We start from the raw sequence: 22,954 nt of genomic DNA on the forward strand, positions 1-22,954 counted from the left end.
AATTTTTTCTTCTTTGAATATGATATATACCACTGAAGTAGTTTATCATATGTTGTCAGAAATTATTTAGATACTGCCTTCAGTATGGAGTAGGAATACATATCAAAATTTTTTATTAATGAAAATAGCTTTAAATTGATTTCTGTTAAAAAGGATGAAAATTTTGCTATTGTTCATAGAAGAAAAATCATTGTGCATACATTGTTAAAGAGAAATGTTTCCTTGATAGATCTGATATTGAACATTGCTGCCTTTATAGGAAACTAGCCTTAGATTATAGTGTTTTGCCGTCTTGTTATTGTATACTAAAGTTTCTGATGACCAAAACATATTTTCCTTTGTCAGCTTGGGTCAACAACCTGGCATCAGTGCTCATTCTGTATGAAAGAATTCAAGAAACCCAGCGACCTTGTGCGGCATACGAGAATCCACTCTCACGAGAAACCATACAAGTGTACACAGTGTTTTAGAGCCTTCGCTGTGAAGAGCACACTGAACTCTCACATCCGAACACATACTGGCATCAAACAGTATAAATGTAGTGTCTGTGATAAAAATTTCTCTACACATGGAAGTCTGAAAGTACACCTTAGGTTGCATACAGGTATGGTCTGTCTGATTATATTTTATTAAACTATAGATATTTATTGGTCAAGAAGGACTTTCGTTAAGATTTTTAGCCTATCTGCTGCAGTTTTCTTGTAATTTCCATATGATTTATTGATACGTTGATCCATTACGGTACGGTACCTCCTTCCGTTAATGAATACTTTGTAAAGAGCTGTTTGTGAAAAACGGTCACTGTTAAGAAATCCTAGTCATTATTCAGCTGTTAGTAAATTTGCAGTAGGTTTTCATTCTCAAAGATGCATTCCCAAATGCATCTTTGACCTTCTTCCACGAACCTGCTATGCCTATTTTCTACTAATTTCTAGACCCAAGGTCTTTACAAAAACAAGTATACTAATTTCATTATTGTTGATACAAAATGTCTTCATTCAGTAATACCAGGGAACATTGTTCATACTTTGGCCACATTTTATAGGTAATAATACGTATTATACTTTTCACAGAAAGTGTTTATACTCCTCAAAAAGATCACGACATTTGTTAAGTGGTCACCTGTCTTAAACAGCCTGTTTGACTTTTTCCCTTGGCAGGCTGCTTAAGGCTGGTTCCACTGTAAATGGCTCTGATGTGTGCAGTTTTAAATGAACAGATGGTGAAGAAGTTCCTCATTAGGAAAATATCTGTCTCTTTGTTTTATAGCTCATTAATACATGTTAAATTTGCCTAATTCTAAAAGAAATACTTTAATGATAATTTCAGGAGCAAAGCCATTTGATTGCAATTACTGTGATAAAAAATTCCGTACAGCTGCACACCGGAAAAACCATTTAACAGCCCATTTCAAGAGTGGTGAGAAAGGACCTGTAAGATTGAAGTCTGACCCAGGCTTGAAGAAACTCACTGATCTACAAGATATACCACTACAAGAGCCTATATTGATCACTGACACAGGTAAATATGTATGATAGGAGATATACCTACCCAATGAAGCTGAAGGCCAGATAGTTCGGTTTTAAGTTACCCATCAGTTGATAGATACAAACCTTTGTTCAGTTCCCTGTTAATCATCAGTGCCCACAGGGTAAGGTCACTGAATTTGGATTTATTTGCCATCACCACTGGGGGTTCAAAACCTTGCTTGTTGCTTGGATTGTTAAATTCTATCATGTGAGGAAGCTATTCAGCTGGCCTTTGCAGGTTGGTGGATCTTTTAAGGTACCTGTCCATGCTTGAAATACTGTCAAAATCTTCATTGGAATTTCCCATGCTTTGCTTTGCATGGGCATTGTCTTATAAAATGTATGTTTCTTATATGGCTGGTGTAGGGAATCCTGCATTGTTACATGAGAAATACTCTACCTTTGGGTCAAAGTTAATGCTTTTAGATTTTAAATGTTGTAGATCAGCTTTTGTCATTACTTAACAATTTCTCCTCTGTGTTTGGCAAAGTATGAGCGAAAAAATACAGACATGGCTCAATGCATTCAGTTGTTCTATACCACTGTGTTTTTCAGGTCTGATCCAACAGCCTCCAAGAAGTACTGTATTTAACCAGTATCTGGTATCAGGAGAGTCCGGTAGTGTGGACAGACCATATAAATGTGGCTACTGTCAGAGAGGCTTCAAGAAATCTAGCCATCTCAAGCAACATATAAGATCTCATACAGGTAAAACTGGGTTCTAGGTTATAAAACTTGAGCTTAGAGAATAAATCAAAACTCTGGCTGGGTTTTTGTTTATACAGCTTTTAAATCAACTATTTTGAAATGGGCAAATTGCATTGTTGCATTGTGAGAATGGTGTCCCAGCTCTGTTCTTACTCTCAGATTTTGAATATTTCCATGTTAAAAAAACTGCATGAAATGGTGTAATATGTTGACTGTTTCTTAAGTTATTATGCCTATATATAACATGCAGTTTTATTTGCACTGAAATAGTTTTTAAAAAAGTGTTTTGGTAGTTGTTGCTATATACTTTTCAGAGCCTAGCAGAAAGGTTGCATAAAGATTGTGTATATAATTCAGGGCCGTTTATCATCAACATTTTGGACAAGAAATTAAAAGTTGGATTTTTTCTGTAATATTTGTCTTATTTTTTACTTAAAAACAACACAGAATTAAATTATTTCATAGTATTTAATTTACTCTTTTGTAGGTGAAAAACCATACAAATGCCTAACGTGTTCTCGGACATTTGTGTCCAATGGAGTCCTGAAAGCCCACATCCGTATTCACACTGGCATGAAACAATATAAATGTGTAATGTGTGACAACCTCTTCTCAACCAATGGCAGTTTAAAACGACATATGTCTACACATAGTGACCTTCGGCCCTTTATGTGTCCATACTGTCAGAGAACTTTTAAAACAAGTGTCAACTGTAAAAAGCATATGAAAACTCACAGGTAAGAAATTATTTTCAAACAATGATTTTAATATTAGTCATTTCATTTTCAAATTAAGAATTATGTACAAGACATGGATAGACCTCAATTGACTTTTGCAATTGTAAGTCATTGAAGTTGAAATAAGACCTGTACCACACAGTGATAAAAATTGTACCTGATGTAAGTAGCAAAACTGTTATGTTGGGTTTCTGTATACATTTTCTTAAAAACTTCTCCTGAATGAGTTTTCTGCAGCCTTTGGTATTGTCCAGATTTTCATTTTATGTAAATATTGGCAAAAGTTGAGGATTGAATGCAAAGCTGTCACAATTTTCTCTGTAAATTCAATGTTCTACAATAGTTTTCCATTCAGTCTCGGAATATAAAGAAATTATTACAAAACAAGATATAATTGACATGATCGAAATAGTGGGAAAATGCAGAATTGCACATATATCCAATAACCATTAATCTTGTCTTTTCTCAGGGCTGAACTTGCAGTGCAATCTATGACCAGTCAGACACCACTACAAAATGTTGAGCAGGTATAAACTTGATAAAACTGTTGACGGATATAAATGTATGCAGATAGAAAATCTTTTACTGAAAGGCCTCCGTGGCCAAGTGGTTAGGATTGCCTGAGATAACTGTGGAGTTGTTGAATTCCTGTATATGAGGTAGTTTTTCAGTTGGCATAAGGTAGGCCAGTTGTTCTACACAGGAATATCCTCATGTCTACGTCTACATGAGGTCTTCCACCATTAGTAATGATGAAAGTGGCCATCTGATCCAAAGTGTAATGTGTCTTGGGGGGCATGAGGGGAGTTGTACGTCTTATGAAAAAACTTATTTAAACTGTGTCTGCTATTATTTTGCTTGGGTGCATTCAGTGCTTCAGAAGGATCTTCTCACAGATTTTATTTATCATTTCTTCATTTAAATATGTTTGATAAACATAAGAAGTGCAGTTATAACATTTGGGTGAAGCCTAATATATGGGCATTACAAAGTTGATAATGTGTATTCAATTAATACTTTCATCTCAACTTAAGGTGTAGAATAAGTACAATATTTATCATATGCGCTATTTTCAATTTATAAATCAGGCACAAGCAGCCAGTCATGCAGCAGAGTTAGTGCAGGATGAACAGTATGTTGAGGAAGAACCAGTGGACAGTGACCTCACACTCGTCCAGCAAGAACTTAATCAACCATCAACTATAGGTCAGACCGATCTAGGTCAACAGTCTATACTGTCACAGACAGGACTACATGATGCTTTAGGACTGGGCAATAACAGTATAGACTCTAATATTCTCAACCAACAGGTATTTTCAATGGTTGCCATTAACACTTTCATAGTTATGATATAATTTGTTTTATTCTAAGTATATTTCATTAAAAGTTGGGGACATTGAGGGTTTCTTTACTGTAATCCAGCAGGCTTGCTTGAGGTAAGTGGTTTCTACCCAGGTGCCAGCTGATGCCTGAAATATTCTCCAGGAGCATCAGGGGTTTTCCATTAAAGTAAAAGGTTATGTTATCTAAATTGTGTATGGTTGGCTTAGAAAACAACAGAACAAGCAACCAAGAAGGTGACAGAAAACAACAGATACATACCTTCTGATCCAGCATTAAATGATTTCAGTGTTTGACTTTTTCACAAATTTAATACTAAACTATCTCTGTAACTCACAACGTGAATAATATAGAATATTTAACATATAAAAAGCTTTTTCTTTGAAAATTGATGGACTAGTATATACTGTGATTGTTACCTAATTTCCAGTGAATTATGATAACTTATACCAAATTAAATATGAATTGCAGCAAATGTTCAACCAGCAGCAGACATTTACTCAGAGTTTGCTGGGATCAGGACAGCAGAATTTCCAACAGATGAATTCTCATATGGCAAGCATCAATCAACAACAAACTCAGTATAATATACAGGTAAGAATTTTACTTTGTATTATTTTCATTTCCAGTTTCAGTGACTTTTCTACGTTTATAATATTATATGATGAGGTAGAGGCAGTTTGTTTGTTTCAGTGTAAGGTCGAAATATCTTCCACCGAATGAACCCCATATGTAATATTTTCATGAGTGGGACTGCCAACAAGTGATGCAGTCACAAGTGAAAATGTGAATTATGATGTTCACGGATGAAAGATATCTTCACCTTCCCTGTGATACAAGACAAATTTTCTATTTTAAGTATTTTCAATGGATTTAAGCAAATTTTACCAGTCATATGCATCTCAGTATTGCAATGTCACAGTATCTATAATTGTAAAATGTTAAATAGTTCTGTGAGATTTCTACATTTCTTGAACAGTTTAATATGGTGGAGTGTTTGTCATTTATGTTCAAGAGGTAATTATATACCTCTATGTCTGTTTTAAAATATGATTTGAAAAGAATTTCTGATTACATTATAATTCATATCGTTTCACATTCAGACTTAGTTCCATACCAGTAAAAAATGTTTTTCCACTCTGTCAGTAACTGCAGTATTTACCATAATGCCTTCTCTACAGCAGCAGCAGCAACAACAACAACAAATAAACCAGGTGGATTTGAACAACTTCAATCAACAACAGCAGACAGAAAATGTGATCCAGATAGTTACATCAGGGGAACAAGTCCATACTGGTACAGTACAAACTGGGGAGCAGCAAGCACAGGATGGTGGGAACCAGTATGTTGCCTCTGCAGTGATGCCTAGTACATCAATGGAGAATATTCTTGAGACAAGGTAAATTAAATACAAGTGCTTCATTTAATTTGCAGATTCTATGTTAATGCTTTATATTTTCTAGAGAAAGTAAGTAGATGGTCATTCAAAAGGTTTTTTAGAATAAGATTAATTTTGAAATACTTCAGTATATTTTTGAAAAATTTTGAGTTTTTAATCCCCCGCCACAAATGGTGGGGGGGTTATAGGAATGGTCTCCGTCTGTCCTTCCATCTGTCAGTAACACTTTCGTGTCCGCTCCATATCTCCTAAACCCCTTGAAGGATTTTCATGAAACTTTGGTCAAATGATCACCTCATCAAGACGATGTGCAGAACCCATGAGTCAGCCTTGTCGGCTCAAGGTCAAGGTTACAACTCAAGGTCAAATGTTTGAGCCTTCCCTTTTGTGTCCTCTCTATATCTCCTAAACCCCTTGAAGGAATTTTATAAAACATGGGTCAAATGATCACCTCATCAAGATGATGTGCAGAACCAATGAGTCAGCCATGCCAGGTCAAGGTCACAGCTTAGGGTGAAAGGTTTGAGCCTTCCATTTTGTGTCCGCTGTATATCTCCTAAACCCATTGAAGGATGGTCATGAAACTTAGGTCAAATGATCACCTCATCAAGACAATGTACAGAACCCATGAGTCAGCCATGTCAGTTCAAGGTCAAGGTCACAACTCAAGATCAAAGGTTTGAGCCTTCCATTTTGTGTCCAGCCCGTATCTCCTAAACCCCTTGAAGGATAATCATAAAACTTGGGTCAAATGATCACCTCATCAAGACAATGTGCAGAACCCATGAGTCAGCCATGCCGGCTCTAGGTCAAGGTCACAACTCATGGTCAAAGGTTTTAGCCTTCCATTTTGTGTCTGCTCTGTATCTCCTAAACCCCTTGAAGGAATTTTATAAAACTTGGGTCAAATGATCACCTCATCAAAACAATATGCAGAACTTATGAGTCAGTAAGGTCAAGGTCACAACTTAGGGTCAAAGGTTTGAGCCTTCCATTTTGTGTCCACTCTGTATCTTGTAAACCCCTTGAAGGATTTTCATCAAACTTGGGTCAAATGATCACCTCATCAAGAACTCATGAGTCAGCCATGTCAGCTCAAGGTCAAGGTCACAACTCAAGGTCAAAGGTTTGAGCTCTGTATCTCCTAAACCCCTTGAAGGATTTTCATGAAACTTGGGTCAAATGATCACCTCATCAAGACATTGTGCAGAATTCATGAGTCAGCCATGTCAGTTCAAGGTCAAGGTCAAAGCTAAAGGTCAAAGGTTTACCCTTTCACTATCCATAGCAGTGGCGGGGGATTTAACTGTCTTTCAGACTGCCTTGTTCTCATTAACACTAAAAGCTCTGGTGTCAAATTATTTCAAGCTTTTTTTACTGATATAAGAATTCTTGATTAACATGTAAAAACAGTACACTGTCTTATTTCCCTTGAGTTATTTATTAATTCCTAATTGATACCTGCTAGAGATAGTCAGACAGCAGATGAAGCTGAGGGTGAGGCAGACATCCCAGCACAGCAGATTGACGAGGATGGTAGGAGTCGTTACACCTGTGAATTCTGTAATAAAATCTTTAAGAAATCCAGTCATCTTAAACAGCATATCAGGACACATACTGGTAGGTTCTCAACCTAGCTGCATGGTTATAGAAATTAGTTTGGGGACCAGTCTCAGAATGCAACAGTGCTATTGGTCAGTTTTAGATTATTACCGGTACTGAGAAACAGCCAGTCAGATGCTGTAGATTTAAGATTGTTCTCAAACAAGGTACTAGAATGTTAAAGCTTAAACGCACTTCTTTTTAATGTCTGAGACATCTAAAATTGTAGAAAGTTGAATAATAACATTTAACTGTCTTACAGATAGCTGTAATTGAGCCACGCCATGGTGCATTTGCGACCAGCATGGATCCAGACCAGCCTGCGCATCCGATTGCAATTAGAGAAACTGTTAGCGAACAGCATGGATCTTGACCAGACTGCATGGACGCGCAGGCTGGTCTGGATCCATGCTGGTTGCAAATGAACTATGTTGGTTTTCTCATGGCGCGGCTTATACATTGTCATGCAGTAAAATACAAGTATCATATGAATGTTCTACTTTTCCTACTTTGTATACTTGTAGCAGTTTTATGTTCTTCCTGAAATGTAATTTTCCTTCAATGTATTACAAGCAAATCAATAATAAATATTTTGTTATGGTAAATCATTTCATTAGCTGTATAGCTGAATTTCATTTTATTTATATGTGATTTTCAGGTGAAAAGCCATACAAATGTACACAGTGTGAAAAGACATTCGTATCGATGGGTGTTTTACGTCAACATCTGCGTACCCATACAGGGGTTAAAGAGTTCAAATGCAGTGTGTGTCATGCAATGTTTACCACAAATGGTTCTCTGACACGACATATGAACATCCATGTGTCCATTAAGCCGTACAAGTGTCCATTCTGTTTGGAGGGATTTAGGACAGCCAGTATCTGTAAAAAACATATGAAGGAGCACACAGGTGGAGGTATGTGCTGTTTTTATGCAGTTGCTTATGCAAATAGTAATGAAAATATATGAAGCAAAACTCTAGCATAATCCAGATATTGTGAACAATAGTCTTAGGCTAAATTCAGACCCCTTTCAGGCAATATTGGAGTAAATACTTTTGCATGTTTGTTCTATATAGGTTTAATACCATTTTATGTTTCAACAGTATTCCAGTTACTGCAGTTAGTAAACCTTGATTATTATGCTTTGCTCCAGTAACATACAACTTTACATGAATCAGAGGTGGAGGTCAAATTTCCAATTAAGACTACTTCCCCTCATGAATTGGAGGTGGAGACAGAATGCATTTTCCTTGCCAGGTCTTCCAATTCATAGACTCTAATTGGTGATGTTGTGATGTCCCTTTAAGAGGTTAAAGGCAGGGTTCATACGTACAGAGGACAATAGTGAAGAAGTTAACAGTACAGAGGCTGAAAGTACATAAGCTTATAGTACAGAAGCCAGTAGCACAGAGACAAATAGTACAGGGCTAATACTAAAAATGGCAGCAGTACAGAGGTTAATAGTACAGAATTTAAAGTACTGAGATCAATAACAGAAGTTTACAGTACTGAGGTCAATAACAGGTTAATAGTACAGAGGTTTACAGTACTGAGGCAATAACAGAGGCCGCCCGCTTAGCTCAGTAGGGAGAGCATTGGTCTACGAATCACAGGGTCGTGAGTTAGATCCCTGGGCAGGACGTATGTTCTCCGTGGTGATTTGATAAAAGAAATTGTGTTTGAAATCATTCGTCCTCCACCTCTGATTCATATGGGGAAGTTGGCAGTTACTTGCAGAGAATAAGTTTGTACTGCCCGCATGACTGAAATACTGTTGAAAAATGGCGTTAAGCCCAAAACAAACAAACAATAACAGATGTTAATAATGCACATGCTAATAATATTGATACTATTAGTACAGAGTGTGTGTTCGGGTTTAACGTCTTTTTCAACAATTTTTCAGTCATATAAACGACGGTGTCTACTTGTAGCAGTGAGCACAATGCCCAACTTTACAGTGCTGCCTCACTGGAATATCACGCCATAGACATGTGGCATGATACCCCACCCAGTCACAGTATACTGACACCGGGCTGACCAGTCCTAGCACTATCCTCTTATTGCTGAGATTAGTACAGAGGCTCACAGAAATGAGACCAATTACATTGCTAATCGTGTCTTCACAATATTGATTATTTCTTTGTCATACTTGATGTATATATAGATGCTGATGGTGAAGAAGATGAAGATGAAGATCATCATGGACAGCAGGAGGATGAAGTGACTGTCCCAGCTATAACTCCCAAAAAGAGAAGGGCCCAGATTGTTGAAATTCCACAGTCTGTAGTAAAGTCTGTCAGCCAGGACATGAATTTGTCTGAGAAATTGTTGGTAGAGTCGGCATCAGAAAGAGATAGAATAAGTGAAGTAAGCATATATGGTATAAGCTATATTAATGACTGCTTTAAAGAGGGTCCTCTGTGGCTGAGTGGTAAAGGTCACTGACTTTGAATCACTTGCCCCTCACCGATTTGGGTTGGAGCCTCGCTTGGAGAATTAGATTCTTCAATGTTTGGAAGCCATTCAGCTGACTTACATAAGATCAATGGTTCTACCCAGGTGCCCTCCTATCATAAAATAATACACAGAGGGGCATCTGGGGTCCTCCTCCACCATCAAAAGCTGGATAGTCATATGACCTATAATGGTGTCGGTGTTATGTTAACCCCCTCCCCCCAAAAAAATAAAATGAAGAGGAATACTAGAATAAGTGAGGTAAGCATTTTACAGTATAAAAGTTCTGTTAATGGCTACAGTTACCAGTAAATGGATTTTGATGTTTAGATTTATTCAGATGTATGTGCCAGTGTAGTCAGAGAGATATTTGACTCTATAGACCAATATACATAATTAATGGCTTAGTTTGAAGAATTAAAGATTGACTTTTGGAACTTCCTTTCAACCTTTCAATTGTTTTGCTTTCGCTGCAAGTCAAACTAGGACAATAAGAATGGTCAAAGAGATCTGTTTGGTGTATGATCATTGTGTTAGTGTTGACATGATAGGGTTAATTTCGAAAGGTAGTTACATTTGTTATGCTTGCTTTTAGTAACATGCCTTAGTATAAACAGTCATTATTAAAGCTTTATTATGTCTCCCCCAGGAGACATATTGTTTTTGCCCTGTCCGTCCGTCCGTCTGTCCGTCCTTCCGTCCGTCCGTCCGTCCATACGTCACACTTCATTTCCGAGCAATAACTGGAGAACCATTTGACCTAGAACCTTCAAACTTCATAGGGTTGTAGGGCTGCTGGAGTAGACGACCCCTATTGTTTTTGGGGTTACTCCATCAAAGGTCAAGGTCACAGGGGCCCGAACATTGAAAACCATTTCCGATCAATAACTAGAGAACCGCTTGACCCAGAATGTTGAAACTTCATAGGATGATTGGTCATGAAGAGTAGATGACCCCTATTGATTTTGGGGTCACTCTGTCAAAGGTCAAGGTCACAGGGGCCTGAACATGGAAAACCATTTCCGATCAATAACTAGAGAACCACTTGACCCAGAATGTTGAAACTTCATAGGATGATTGTACATGCAAAGTAGATGACCCCTATCGATTTTGGGGTCACTCCATTAAAGGTCAAGGTTACAGGGGCCCGAACATTGAAAACCATTTCCGGTTAGTAACTAGAGAACCACTTGACCCAGAATGTTGAAACTTCATTGGATGATTGGTCATGAAGAGTAGATGACCCCTATTGATTTTGGGGTCACTCTGTCAAAAGTCAAGGTCACAGGGGCCTGAACATGGAAACCATTTCCGATCAATAACTAGAGAACCACTTGACCCAGAATGTTGAAACTTCATAGGATGATTGTACATGCAAAGTACATTGTAGATGACCCCTATCAATTTTGGGGTCACTCCATTAAAGGTCAAGGTCACAGGGGCCCGAACATTGAAAACCATTTCCGGTCAGTAACTTGAGAACTCTTGACCCAGAATGTTGAAACTTCATAGGATGATTGGTCATGCAGAGTAGATGACCCCTATTGATTTTGGGGTCACTCTGTCAAAGGTCAAGGTCACAGGGGCCTGAACATGGAAAACCATTTCCGATCAATAACTAGAGAACCACTTGACCCAGAATGTTGAAACTTCATAGGATGATTGTACATGCAAAGTAGATGACCCCTATCGATTTTGGGGTCACTCCATTAAAGGTCAAGGTCACAGGGGCACGAACATTGAAAACCATTTCCGGTCAGTAACTTGAGAACCACTTGACCCAGAATGTTGAAACTTCATAGGATGATTGGTCATGAAGAGTAAATGACCCCTATTGATTTTGGGGTCACTCTGTCAAAGGTCAAGGTCACAGGGGCCTGAACATGGAAAACCATTTCCGATCAATAACTAGAGAACCACTTGACCCAGAATGTTGAAACTTCATAGGATGATTGTACATGCAAAGTACATTGTAGATGACCCCTATCAATTTTGGGGTCACTCCATTAAAGGTCAAGGTCACAGGGGCCTGAACATTGAAAACCATTTCCGGTCATTAACTTGAAAACCACTTGACCCAGAACGTTGAATCTTCATAGGATGATTGGTCATGCAGAGTAGATGACCCCTTACGATTTTGGGGTCACTCTGTGAAAGGTCAAGGTCACAGGGGCCTGAACATTGAAAACCATTTCCGGTAGGTAACTAGAGAACCATTTGACCCAGAATGATGAAATTTCATAGGATGATTGGTCATACAGAGTAGATGACCCCTAATGATTTTAGGGTCACTCTGTTAAAGGTCAAGGCCACAGGGGCCTGAACATGGAAAACCATTTCTAATCAATAACTTGAGAACCTCTCGACCCAGAATGTTGAAACTTCATATGATGATTGTTCATGCAGAGTAAATGACCCCTATTGTTTTTGGGGTCACTCCGTTAAAGGTCAAGGTCACAGGGGCCTGATCATTGATAACCAGTTCCGATCAATAACTTGAGAACCACTCGACCCAGAATGTTGAAACTTCATAGGATGATTGAACATGCAGAGTAGATGACCCCTATTGATTTTGGGGTCAGTCTATTAAAGGTCAAGGCCACAGTGGCCTGTTCATGTAAAATCATTTTTTGGAAATAACTTGAGAACCACTTGACCTACAATGTTGAAACTTAATAGGATGATTGGACTTGCAGAGTAGATGACCCCTATTTATTTTGAGATCACTTGATCAAAGGTCAAGGTCACAGAAGCCTGAACAGTGACTTGAGAACCACTAGGCCAAGAGTGTTGAAATTTAGGGGGATGATTGGACATGCCAAGTAGATGATCCCTATTGCAACCAACCATCAGTGTCTCTTTGACTTTTGCTCCTGACCCCTATTGACTTCTTGCCTATAGGACTTTGCATTGGGGGAGACATGCGCTTTTTTACAAAAGCATTTTCTAGTTAATTCTTTATATGTTCTGTATAAAAGTAAAAAAAAAGACACTTGCTTTTACTGTCAAAATGATACTTTCTTTTTTGGTGAAATATGGCACATGTATTATATTGTGTAAAAATGTAACTTGCATTCTGTTTTGTGGAAAATACATTTGCATTCTGTGGTGAAAAAATGGCACTTGCTTCTATGGTGAAAAATATTACTTGAGGAAAAATTGCACTTAATTCTATGGTTTGAAAATGTCACTTGCTTCTATAGAGAAAAATCACACTTGCTTCTATGGTGGAAAAATGGTACTTGATTTTATGGAGAAAAAATGACACTACATTTAATGGAGTAAAAAAGGACACCAGTTCTATGGTGAAAAATGGCGCTTGCTTCAGTGGGGGAAAATGGCACTTGCATACTATGGAGAAGAAATGGCACTTGCTTCTCTAAAGGGAAAAATTGGCACTTGCTTTGTATGATGTAAATTTGGTTGAATTAATCTCTCCTTGTTAAATTCTGAGTAAGCATGATTTTCATACTTTTCAGGTGAAAGAATTAGATCTTCAGCATCAGGAGAAGCACACTCATGAATGTCCACATTGCCCCAAGAGTTTTAAGAAGCCTAGTGATCTTGTGCGTCACATTAGAATCCACACAGGGGAGAAACCTTTTGCCTGTGGAATCTGTGGAAGAACTTTCACTGTGAAGTCCACACTTGATAGTCACATGAAGACGCATGGTGGATGTATGTATATATTTATTTATTTCACTTGAATAAGTATCCAACTTCTTTACCAAATATTATGATTTACTTGTAATCAGTGTGTGGACTTTCATTGTGAATCCACACTATAGTTACCTGTTTGTTTGGGCATTATCTATACATTCATTAAACTGAAATATACAGGTAGTATCTCATAAGCATATATGAAGACAGGGGCAGACCTGCCACACTTCCTTCAAGTCTGTAAAGCATACTTTTGAATGACCTTAAAATGAATAAAAAAAAGAGAGTTTCTTAGCTTTCTTTTAAAATAAGGCTATAAGCTTAAAAAGCTAGATTATTTTCAATGCTCAGTATACTTAATTATATATTTGGTATCTCAGTTCAGTGATAAGTTTCAATTAAAGTCTGCACTGCATCATAAGTTGTAAATATGAACTTGTTTTAACAGATATAAATATACAAAGGTATGACTTTGTTCTTGTATCTTTGTAATTGAAAATGTGTTGATTTTTTTCAGTGGAGAAAACTATCCGCTGTCATATATGTGGTTCAATGTTCAGCACAAAGGGCAGCTTAAAAGTTCACATGCGATTGCATACAGGAGCCAAACCATTCAAGTGCCCTCACTGTCCACAGAGATTTAGAACGTCTGGGCACCGGAAGAGTCACATTCTCTCGCACTATAAGGATGTGGCTTCTATGAGGAAGAAAAGAAATGCTCAGAATATAAACATACAGGAAGTCCCACAGCCTAATGAACCAATGGACTACATCAATCAAGTGGATCCAAACCAGTCTTTACAACAAGTCATTGCTCAAGGTCAAAATCAAGGACAAATTCAAATGGGTCAGGTGATTAATATTGACCAATCAATGCTTGGTGCAAACATGGTTCCCCTTTCACTAACTGTAGATGGTTATGGGAACCTGACAGATAATTCCATGTTGCAGTTACAAGGTTTAGAAGGGGTCCAGCTACAGTTACCTGGTGGAAATATAGCCCAAGGCATACAAATTTCTGGACTGGATCAAAATTCTATCGGCCAGACAGTTCATATAGATGCTAATATCCTTCAACAGTTGCAGTCTGGGAATTTTAACATTACATTAAATCCAAATCAAGCCCAAGCAACAGATCCTAATTTGGTGCAGAACTTGGCAAATATCCAGTTGCAGTCCATGTCAATCCAAGATGGTGTGAATCCCAATATGGTTGTGCAGACCCTAGGAGCTATTGGCATGGACCAGGCAGCACTTCAGCAGGGTAGCCAGGCAGCACATATGGGTATAAACCAGGAACTGCCTCCAGGAACATTTGTTATGGCAGGAACTGGTGGAATTATTCAAGAGCAGGTTAGTTTAATGTCGCAGTCTATTGTTAATATTCAAATGATAAAAATACAGTTGAGATTTTTAATGTGATAGTTTTTTTATTGACACTCTATGTTTAGTTTTAGGATATGCTGCACTGTAAACAGATTAGGCTGCATTCATGCGAAAATAAATAGAATGGACTTCATCCAATTTGAATCGGAGAAAATTTACCTTGAGTTTGTTACATATATGGTTGATATGTAGATCATTTAGTGTATGCTCAAGTTTAAATGGATGATCAATAGACAAGTTAACAAATTAAAGGTGTCTGCCTGCTCAAAAATGGAACTTTGATGCAAAGATTACATATGATATGTATGTGTAGAAGATGCCTTTACTGTAACACTAAATAACGAAAACATTTTCTGTTTAACAGCAGATAGGACAGCCCCAGGTTGTTATAGATAATCAACAGGTACAGTCAGTGTCACAGTCTGCAGAAAATACAATACAAGTGGATACAGGGAGCCAGTCTGAAATTGATCAAACAGAAGATGTTAAAGGTTTGTCTGATGAAATTTTAGGGTCTCTGTGGCTAAGGATCCTCTCCTTTGTAGATGCCAGCCTCACTGGCGTTTGAATTCTTTTATGTAAGGAAGCTGTCAAGATGTCATGTGGTAGGTAGTTGGTTCTGCTCTAGTGCCTATAGCTGATAATGTCCAGAGAGAGTACCTGCCTCTTCCTCTTTCAGTAAAAGTTACTGCATGACACAGTTCAATAAGTATAATTGGTGGGGTATCCGTGTGTTGGAGCCAAAAACCTACATGAAAATGAAATGAAATGATGGAATTATGTTTTTCACTTATACTGTAGTATTGAATATTCACTCAATGCTAGCAATGTTTGTAGGTGCTATGTTATCATTTCTGAATCATTATATTTTCCCCCTTCAATGAAGGAGACACATTATCACTTTGTAGAAAATTGCATTTATGTCTTCTTTCAGACATAGAAATTCCTGTGCTGTCAACAGACATAGACCATGAATCTCAAGAAATGAGAGCAATAGATCCAAACATGACCACTGATCTCTCAGATACGATGATGGGGGGAGATAACCAGGTGAGACAAAACATAACATTTACTGCATATTGCAAAGAATTTTTAGTGGTTTATTAATGCTAAAATCAACTCACATTTTCAAAAACAGCTTTTAACATTAACTAGAGCTGTCTATGGAAATGTAGCCAGTCAGAAGGAAAGTTCACTAATTGCCAAATGGAGGTGATGCAAAAAATATCCAATAGCCTTCACACTTACAGAAACCAAATTGATGTCACTGAATCAAAATATTTTTTTATAGTTTAACTGTTTGTAATTGCGGAAAGATGTACTAATTGAGGAAAGGTGTACTCTCAGAAGATGAGGAAAGTTGATTGTAGAGCTATATTGTACATAATATATACAGGATGGCCAACCTATGTGACTTTTGGATACCATACACATGGAGAAAACATCTTGATTCAGGTGCCTGTATTTTCCTTATTGCTTGACAGGATTTCAGGAAATAAAGTGTGCCAAAGATGTTAAGATGAGTGCTTTCCTCCGCTCAAAGTGTCAGCCATCATAACCAGAACATTTCTCAAACACTTTGCCCAACTGCCTTTCGTGGACTATGTAGGTAATGTACTTACTTTCACAATAGGGGGAAGTGTTTGAGAAAAGTACTGAGAATTGAATGCAGACATTTGGTATGCTGTCTTTTACACACTTTATCTTATGAAAATCCTTTAAGTGATAAAGAAAATATAGGCAAAATATCACCTGAATCGGCACTTTCTCCTTGTGTACGGTATCCAAAAGTCAAGTGAGTCGGCCACCCTCCCTGATATATATGTGTATTTATTTTGTAATTTGCTGTTCAGGCTGGATCTGATAATGATGATGTTGATGATGACCTGGACAATGCTGGTGATATGATTGAAGAATCTGTTGGCGATGATGTCAACGAGGACCACATACATGATCCCAAACTTGCTGATCAGTTTATGCCAGTACAGGGAGACTTTGTTGCTTCAAATGCAGGACAGGCTACGGCAGTAGATGACACCAGACAACATCAGTGTCATGTAAGATGTTGTTAATACTTCGAATTTTTCTCAGAAATTGGTTGTTTTTAGCTAGACTATTCAAAGAATAGTTTAGCTATTCTACTCACTCTGGCGTTGGTGTTGGCGTCACACCTTGGTTAAAGTTTTGCATGCAAGAACATATGGCTTTCATTTAAAGGCATATAGCTTTGAAACTTGTTTTTTCTTTTATTAGGTCAATTACCAACCTCACTGGGTCAATTCCCATAACTCTGACATGTATTTTGGCTAAATTATGCCCCCTTTTGGACTGAGAAAATCCAGGTTAAAGTTTTGCCTGCAAGTTACTGCAGATATTGAACTGCAGATTTGCTTGTGTCATCGGGGTTATAAAACTAGTTGATAGCATAAAGTCCTATAACACTGACATGCATTTTAGTCAAATTATTCCCCCTTTTGGACTTGGAAAATCCTGGTTAAAGTTTTGCGTGCAAGTTATTATCTCCAAAACTAATGCAGATATTGAATTGAAACTTCATATTTCAAACTGTCTTTGAATTTATAAAACTAGGTGACAGCATCAAGTCCCATAACACTGACATGCTTGGCCAAGTAATGCCCCCTTTTGGACATAGAAAAGCCTGGTTAAAGCTTTGCATGCAAGTTACTATCTCAAAAACTAATGCAAATATTGAATTGAAACTTCACACATTTCTTTGGGTTTATAAACTTGGTTATGGCATCAAGTCCAATAATTCTTAAAGGTGGATAATCAGATTTTGGCCATGTAACAGATTTGTTCGAAACTTTAGCATCTGATCATTTACACTCATTTATGTTCACTTAACACTTAATACAAATTAGATTTTCACTGGAGGTATTTTTAAAATTTCATTTTCCTATCCTGGTTGCCCAACCAAGATAGAGTTATTTTATCATAAGTATAAATTTGATAAACATACTTTGCCTAAGGAAATGTATAAATATTAGACATACTGTAATATATTTGTAAAATATTGGCATTAAAAATTATGTATTTAAATGGAATTCATTAGAAACGCAAGTTTGAAAAATTATTATTACCTCCCTTTTCCTATCTTGGTTGCGCAATCAAGATAGATTGGAAATAAATGAATTCAGAAGCTACACACAGCTTTAAAACTTGCATTTTGGTTCAGATTGTTCAATAGTTGATATGTCTATCAAATGCAAATGTAAAACTAGACATTGTATCGAAATAAAAAGAAATACCCAGCTTTTTATATACTTTCATATTAAAGGGGAATAATTACAAAATTTATATAAATAATAATATATACATTTCAAATAGGAATCTAACTCTATGTAATCGGTCTTTTTGTTCCTTAAATAATTCTCTACCAGAATATACAAAAAGTAAAAAAAGGTCATTAAATGTTGTTTAAATGTGATTGACCACCTTTAAATTATGTCCCCTTTTGAACTTAAATCTTCTGGTTAAGTTTTGCATGCAATTTACTATCTCCAAAACCAATGCAGATACTGGATTGAAACTCTATAGATGTTTCAACATTTAGGGTAATATTACTGCTTCTGGGACAACAATTCCAAGAGTCGAGCATTGGCTGTCTTATGGACATTAATCTTACATTTGCTGTGAAATCAGTTAATATTGTTGAAATTAATTATGTCTCCCCCAGGAGACATATTGTTTTTGCCCTGTCCGTCCGTCCGTCTGTCCGTCCTTCCGTCCGTCCGTCCGTACGTCACACTTCATTTCCGAGCAATAACTGGAGAACCATTTGACCTAGAACCTTCAAACTTCATAGGGTTGTAGGGCTGCTGTAGTAGACGACCCCTATTGATTTTGGGGTCACTCCGTCAAAGGTCAAGGTCACAGGGGCCTGAACATTGAAAACAATTTCCGATCAATAACTAGAGAACCACTTGACCCAGAATGTTGAAACTTCATAGGATGATTGGTCATGAAGAGTAGATGACCCCTATTGATTTTGGGGTCACTCCGTCAAAGGTCAAGGTCACAGGGGCCTGAACATTGAAAACCATTTCCGATCAATAACTAGAGAACCACTTTACCCAGAATGTTGAAACTTCATAGGATGATTGGTCATGAAGAGTAGATGACCCCTATTGATTTTGGGGTCACTCCGTCAAAGGTCAAGGTCACAGGGGCCTGAACATTGAAAACCATTTCCGATCAATAGCTAGAGAACCACTTGACCCAGAATGTTGAAACTTCATAGGATGATTGATAATGAAGAGTAGATGACCCCTATTGATTTTGGGGTCACTCCATCAAAGGTCAAGGTCACAGGGGCCTGAACATGGAAAATCATTTCCGATCAATAACTTGAGAACCACTTAACCCAGAATGTTGAAACTTCATAGGATGATTGTACATGCAAAGTAGATGACCCCTATTGATTTTGGGGTCACTCCATCAATGGTCAAGGTCACAGGGGCCTGAACATTGAAAACCATTTCCGTTCAGTAACTTGAGAACCACTTGACCCAGAATGTTGAAACTTAATAGGATGATTGCTCATGCAGAGTAGATGACCCCTAACAATTTTGGGGTCACTCTGTGAAAGGTCAAGGTCACAGGGGCCTGAACATTGAAAACCATTTCCGGTCAGTAACTTGAGAACCACTTGACCCAGAATGATGAAACTTCATAGGATGATTGGTCATGCAGAGTAGATGACCCCTAACGATTTTAGGGTGACTCTGTTACAGGTCAAGGCCACAGGGGCCTGAACATGGAAAACCATTTCCAATCAATAACTTGAGAACCTCTTGACCCAGAATGTTGAAACTTCATAGGATGATTGTTCATGCAGAGTAAATGACCCCTAATGCTTTTGGGGTCACTCCGTTAAAGGTCAAGGTCACAGAGGCCTGAACATTGATAACCAGTTCATATCAATAACTTGAGAACCACTTGACCCAGAATGTTGAAACTTTATAGGATGATTGAACATGCAGAGTAGATGACCCCTATTGATTTTGGGGTCAGTCTGTTAAAGGTCAAGGTCACAGTGGCCTGTTCATGTAAAATCATTTTTTTGGAAATAACTTGAGAACCACTTGACCTACAATGTTGAAACTTAATAGGATGATTGGACATGCAGAGTAGATGACCCCTACTTATTTTGAGGTCACTTGATCAAAGGTCAAGGTCACAGGAGCCTGAACAGTGACTTGAGAACCACTAGGCCAAGAGTGTTGAAATTTAGCGGGATGACTGGACATGCCAAGTAGATGATCCCTATTGCAGCCAACCATCAGTGTCTTTTTGACTTTCGCTCCTGACCCCTATTAACTTCTTGCCTATAGGACTTTGCATTGGGGGAGACATGCGCTTTTTTACAAAAGCATTTTCTAGTTTTTTTTGGTTTCTGCCAAAACTGCTAATTTTAGGGGGCGTTAAGTTGTGAATTGTAAACTTTAGAAGTTGAAATAAATGGGGATTGTATTCATTTTATTATCCCCCACCAAAGGCGGAGGGAAATAGTTTTGGCGTTGTCCGTCTTTCCGTCCGTCCGGAGCCATATCTAGGAAGTGGTTGGGAATATTTAAATAAAACTTCATATACCTGTTCACCACTATGCGGAAATGCGGCTCATCAAGTTTCAGTCAGATTGCCCAAGTAACACTAGAGTTATGGCCCTTAGAAGTTTCTAGTGTAAACTATATAGGGTACTATAAATATGGCAATTTTTGCTTCATAACTTGTGACATATTTGACCTAGAACTATGAAACTTAAAGTGAATTTAGATCACCAGTATTTTAAAGGAGGTTACACTAAGTATGTTTGACTAACTGCCACCTAGTATCTGAATCAATCAATCTGTTACAAAAATGAATATCTGATACAAAAATGAATATCTGATATATTGATGGGAAGTCTTGATTTAACAGTCTTTATGTTAATTAAGTGTTCGATGTCTGTTTATTGAAAGATCAAATTTCCATGTATTTACATATAGTTAACATTTAGCATGCTGGGTACGATTGGTTATGCCTTTGCAACCAGTGTAGATCATGATCAGCCTGCACATCTGTGCAGTCTGGTCTGCACTGTTCGCTATTCAGTCAGTATCTTTTTGGTAAGCACAGCTTTTAACAGTTAATTGTGCTGTCCAAATTCAAAGATGGACAAGTTCATTATAGAAATTTAGCAGGGCAAGGGTTATATCTGTATTTAGCTGCCAGCCTAGGGAGTTACAAATTGTAGCTACATAAGGCAGGTTATTGCTTAAGTCATGCTGAAAAAAAGGTCAGGTTTGGAAGTTAGCTGTGTAGCTGCCTAAGTCGCTACTTAAAACAGGTGGCCACCAAGACAAGTTTAACTGTACAGTGGAATCTCCATTGAGTAGATGTCTGCTTTTGAGAGGTTTACTGTGTAAAGAGGTTCTTTAATGTCCACTTAGTGTAGAATGATGCTGCTTTGTAAAGATTTCATGGGAGTGTTTGTAAAACTACTTTTCTAGTAGAAATGAAATACTGTACTAATGTGTAAAAGCTGTTTTTTTAGAGAATTCTTGTTGTTAGCTCAACTAAATGAAGTATATGGAGAGCTGTCCTGCTCCTCTTTGGCGTCAGTTCCGCGTCCACACCTTGGTTAAAGTTTTGATGCACTTTCTCTTAATCTCTGTAATTACTTCGTGGATTTGCTTCAAACTTAAAATAGTTATTCCTCATTATCACCCACGTCATATAACAGAAGGGCCATAACTCTTGCACCAATATTTCATGAATTTTCCCCATTTCAGATTTTAAAGTTTCTGTGCACTTCCACTCTATCTCATACCTCTGTTATTATATACTGTGGTGTCATTTAATTTCGCTGGCATGACAGCAAAAATAACAGGTTTGTGCGGTCTTACATTCGCGCAATTTAAAATTTAAAACAAAAAAAAAACATAAAAAAGTTTCAATGTTCGTGCAGGTGCAGTAGGTGTCATAATCATGTTCAATATCTCGCGTAACTGCCGATTAGAGCAGCCTGTTTTATGACCGTGTTTAATACACAAAGTGTCATCAGTGCGATTGATAATTTGTGTTAATTAAATGTCATTGCGGTCCGAGGTGTTGGGTGGATTACCGTGGGGTGAGGGGTTTGTGCTTATTAGCATAAGGAGGTGACAGCAGTCTTTTATGTCTGGTGTTAAACTGGTGCATTATTGAATAGCAAAATTCTGTGAAAATGGCAGCAGACTGAATTTTTACCCCTCAAGTACTTACTGAAAGATGAGATCTTACAGGTACTCTGTTCTGTTTTGTTACATAACTTTAACATAGCCCAAAAGTACTGCAAAATTTCTGCTTTATGTGATAAAGTTTCTGATTCTGACTATCAGTTGACTTCACCATTTATTTCCTTGGTAAGGAAAAGGACTTTCACACTTTTAAAGGCATGCTGATTGTATCAATGTTTTAAATAAAATGCTCATTATATTTGATTGAAACATGTGTCTGACTTTGATGAAATGAGATGTTATAGACAGGTTGTTCTACTCAAAAAAAAACCTGTTACTAAGTATTATTTTATACAGACATAGGATGTGATAAATGTGAAATGAGTTTTGTTTGATATCTTGTGTCATGATGTCGAGATAAGCTGACTTTATAGTACCATCTGTTGTAGGTGCATATAAATTTCTTTTCAGTTTGAGCTGAGATTGAATGTATATCTGTGTTTAGAATTCAGTGACATCTCAAGCATTTGATTGGTTTCTTTAGTGACCGATGATTGGTTTTATTTAGTGACCGATACCAGTCTGAAGTCTAAAGCATTTCATTGGTTGTTTCCTAATGGCTAAAAGGAGTTTGTAATTTTAGGCATTTGATTGGTTGTTTCTGAGTGATTGGTACCAGTTTGAAGTCTCAAGCATTTGATTGGTTGTTTTTGAGTGATTGGTACCAGTCTGAAGTCTCAAGGATTTGATTGGTTGTTTTGAGTGATTGGTACCAGTCTGAAGTTTCAACGATTTGATTGGTTGTTTCTGAGTGATTGGTACCAGTCTGAAGTATCAAGCATTTGATTGGTTGTTTCTAAATGATTGTTACCAGTTTAAAGTCTCAAGCACTTGATTGGTTGTTTTTTTAGTGATT

The 22,954-nt window shown here is 37.5% G+C and overlaps 1 protein-coding gene across 6 annotated transcripts in view; it reads left to right on the top strand.

Annotated features, from left to right (window-relative positions):
- Window positions 1–22,954, top strand: part of LOC123548859 (zinc finger protein 236-like) — a 49,118-nt gene that overhangs the window by 17,428 nt on the left and 8,736 nt on the right. For 4 of the 6 annotated variants that reach the window (XM_053545935.1, XM_053545939.1, XM_053545938.1 and 1 more), the window contains exons 12-27: window positions 346–604; window positions 1,330–1,521; window positions 2,085–2,237; window positions 2,725–2,974; window positions 3,444–3,501; window positions 4,063–4,284; window positions 4,787–4,909; window positions 5,494–5,714; window positions 7,183–7,334; window positions 7,975–8,232; window positions 9,483–9,685; window positions 13,252–13,450; window positions 13,950–14,785; window positions 15,183–15,309; window positions 15,753–15,868; window positions 16,672–16,875. In XM_053545935.1, the coding sequence (XP_053401910.1) occupies window positions 346–604; window positions 1,330–1,521; window positions 2,085–2,237; window positions 2,725–2,974; window positions 3,444–3,501; window positions 4,063–4,284; window positions 4,787–4,909; window positions 5,494–5,714; window positions 7,183–7,334; window positions 7,975–8,232; window positions 9,483–9,685; window positions 13,252–13,450; window positions 13,950–14,785; window positions 15,183–15,309; window positions 15,753–15,868; window positions 16,672–16,875 (3,573 nt within the window). The remainder of the gene's footprint in view (window positions 1–345; window positions 605–1,329; window positions 1,522–2,084; window positions 2,238–2,724; window positions 2,975–3,443; window positions 3,502–4,062; window positions 4,285–4,786; window positions 4,910–5,493; window positions 5,715–7,182; window positions 7,335–7,974; window positions 8,233–9,482; window positions 9,686–13,251; window positions 13,451–13,949; window positions 14,786–15,182; window positions 15,310–15,752; window positions 15,869–16,671; window positions 16,876–22,954) is intronic. The other 2 variants (XM_053545936.1, XM_053545937.1) reach the window with 2 other exon arrangements.

The sequence above is a fragment of the Mercenaria mercenaria genome, chromosome 6 (genome assembly GCF_021730395.1).
Source record: "Mercenaria mercenaria strain notata chromosome 6, MADL_Memer_1, whole genome shotgun sequence".
NCBI classification, from domain to species: Eukaryota; Metazoa; Mollusca; class Bivalvia; order Venerida; family Veneridae; genus Mercenaria; species Mercenaria mercenaria.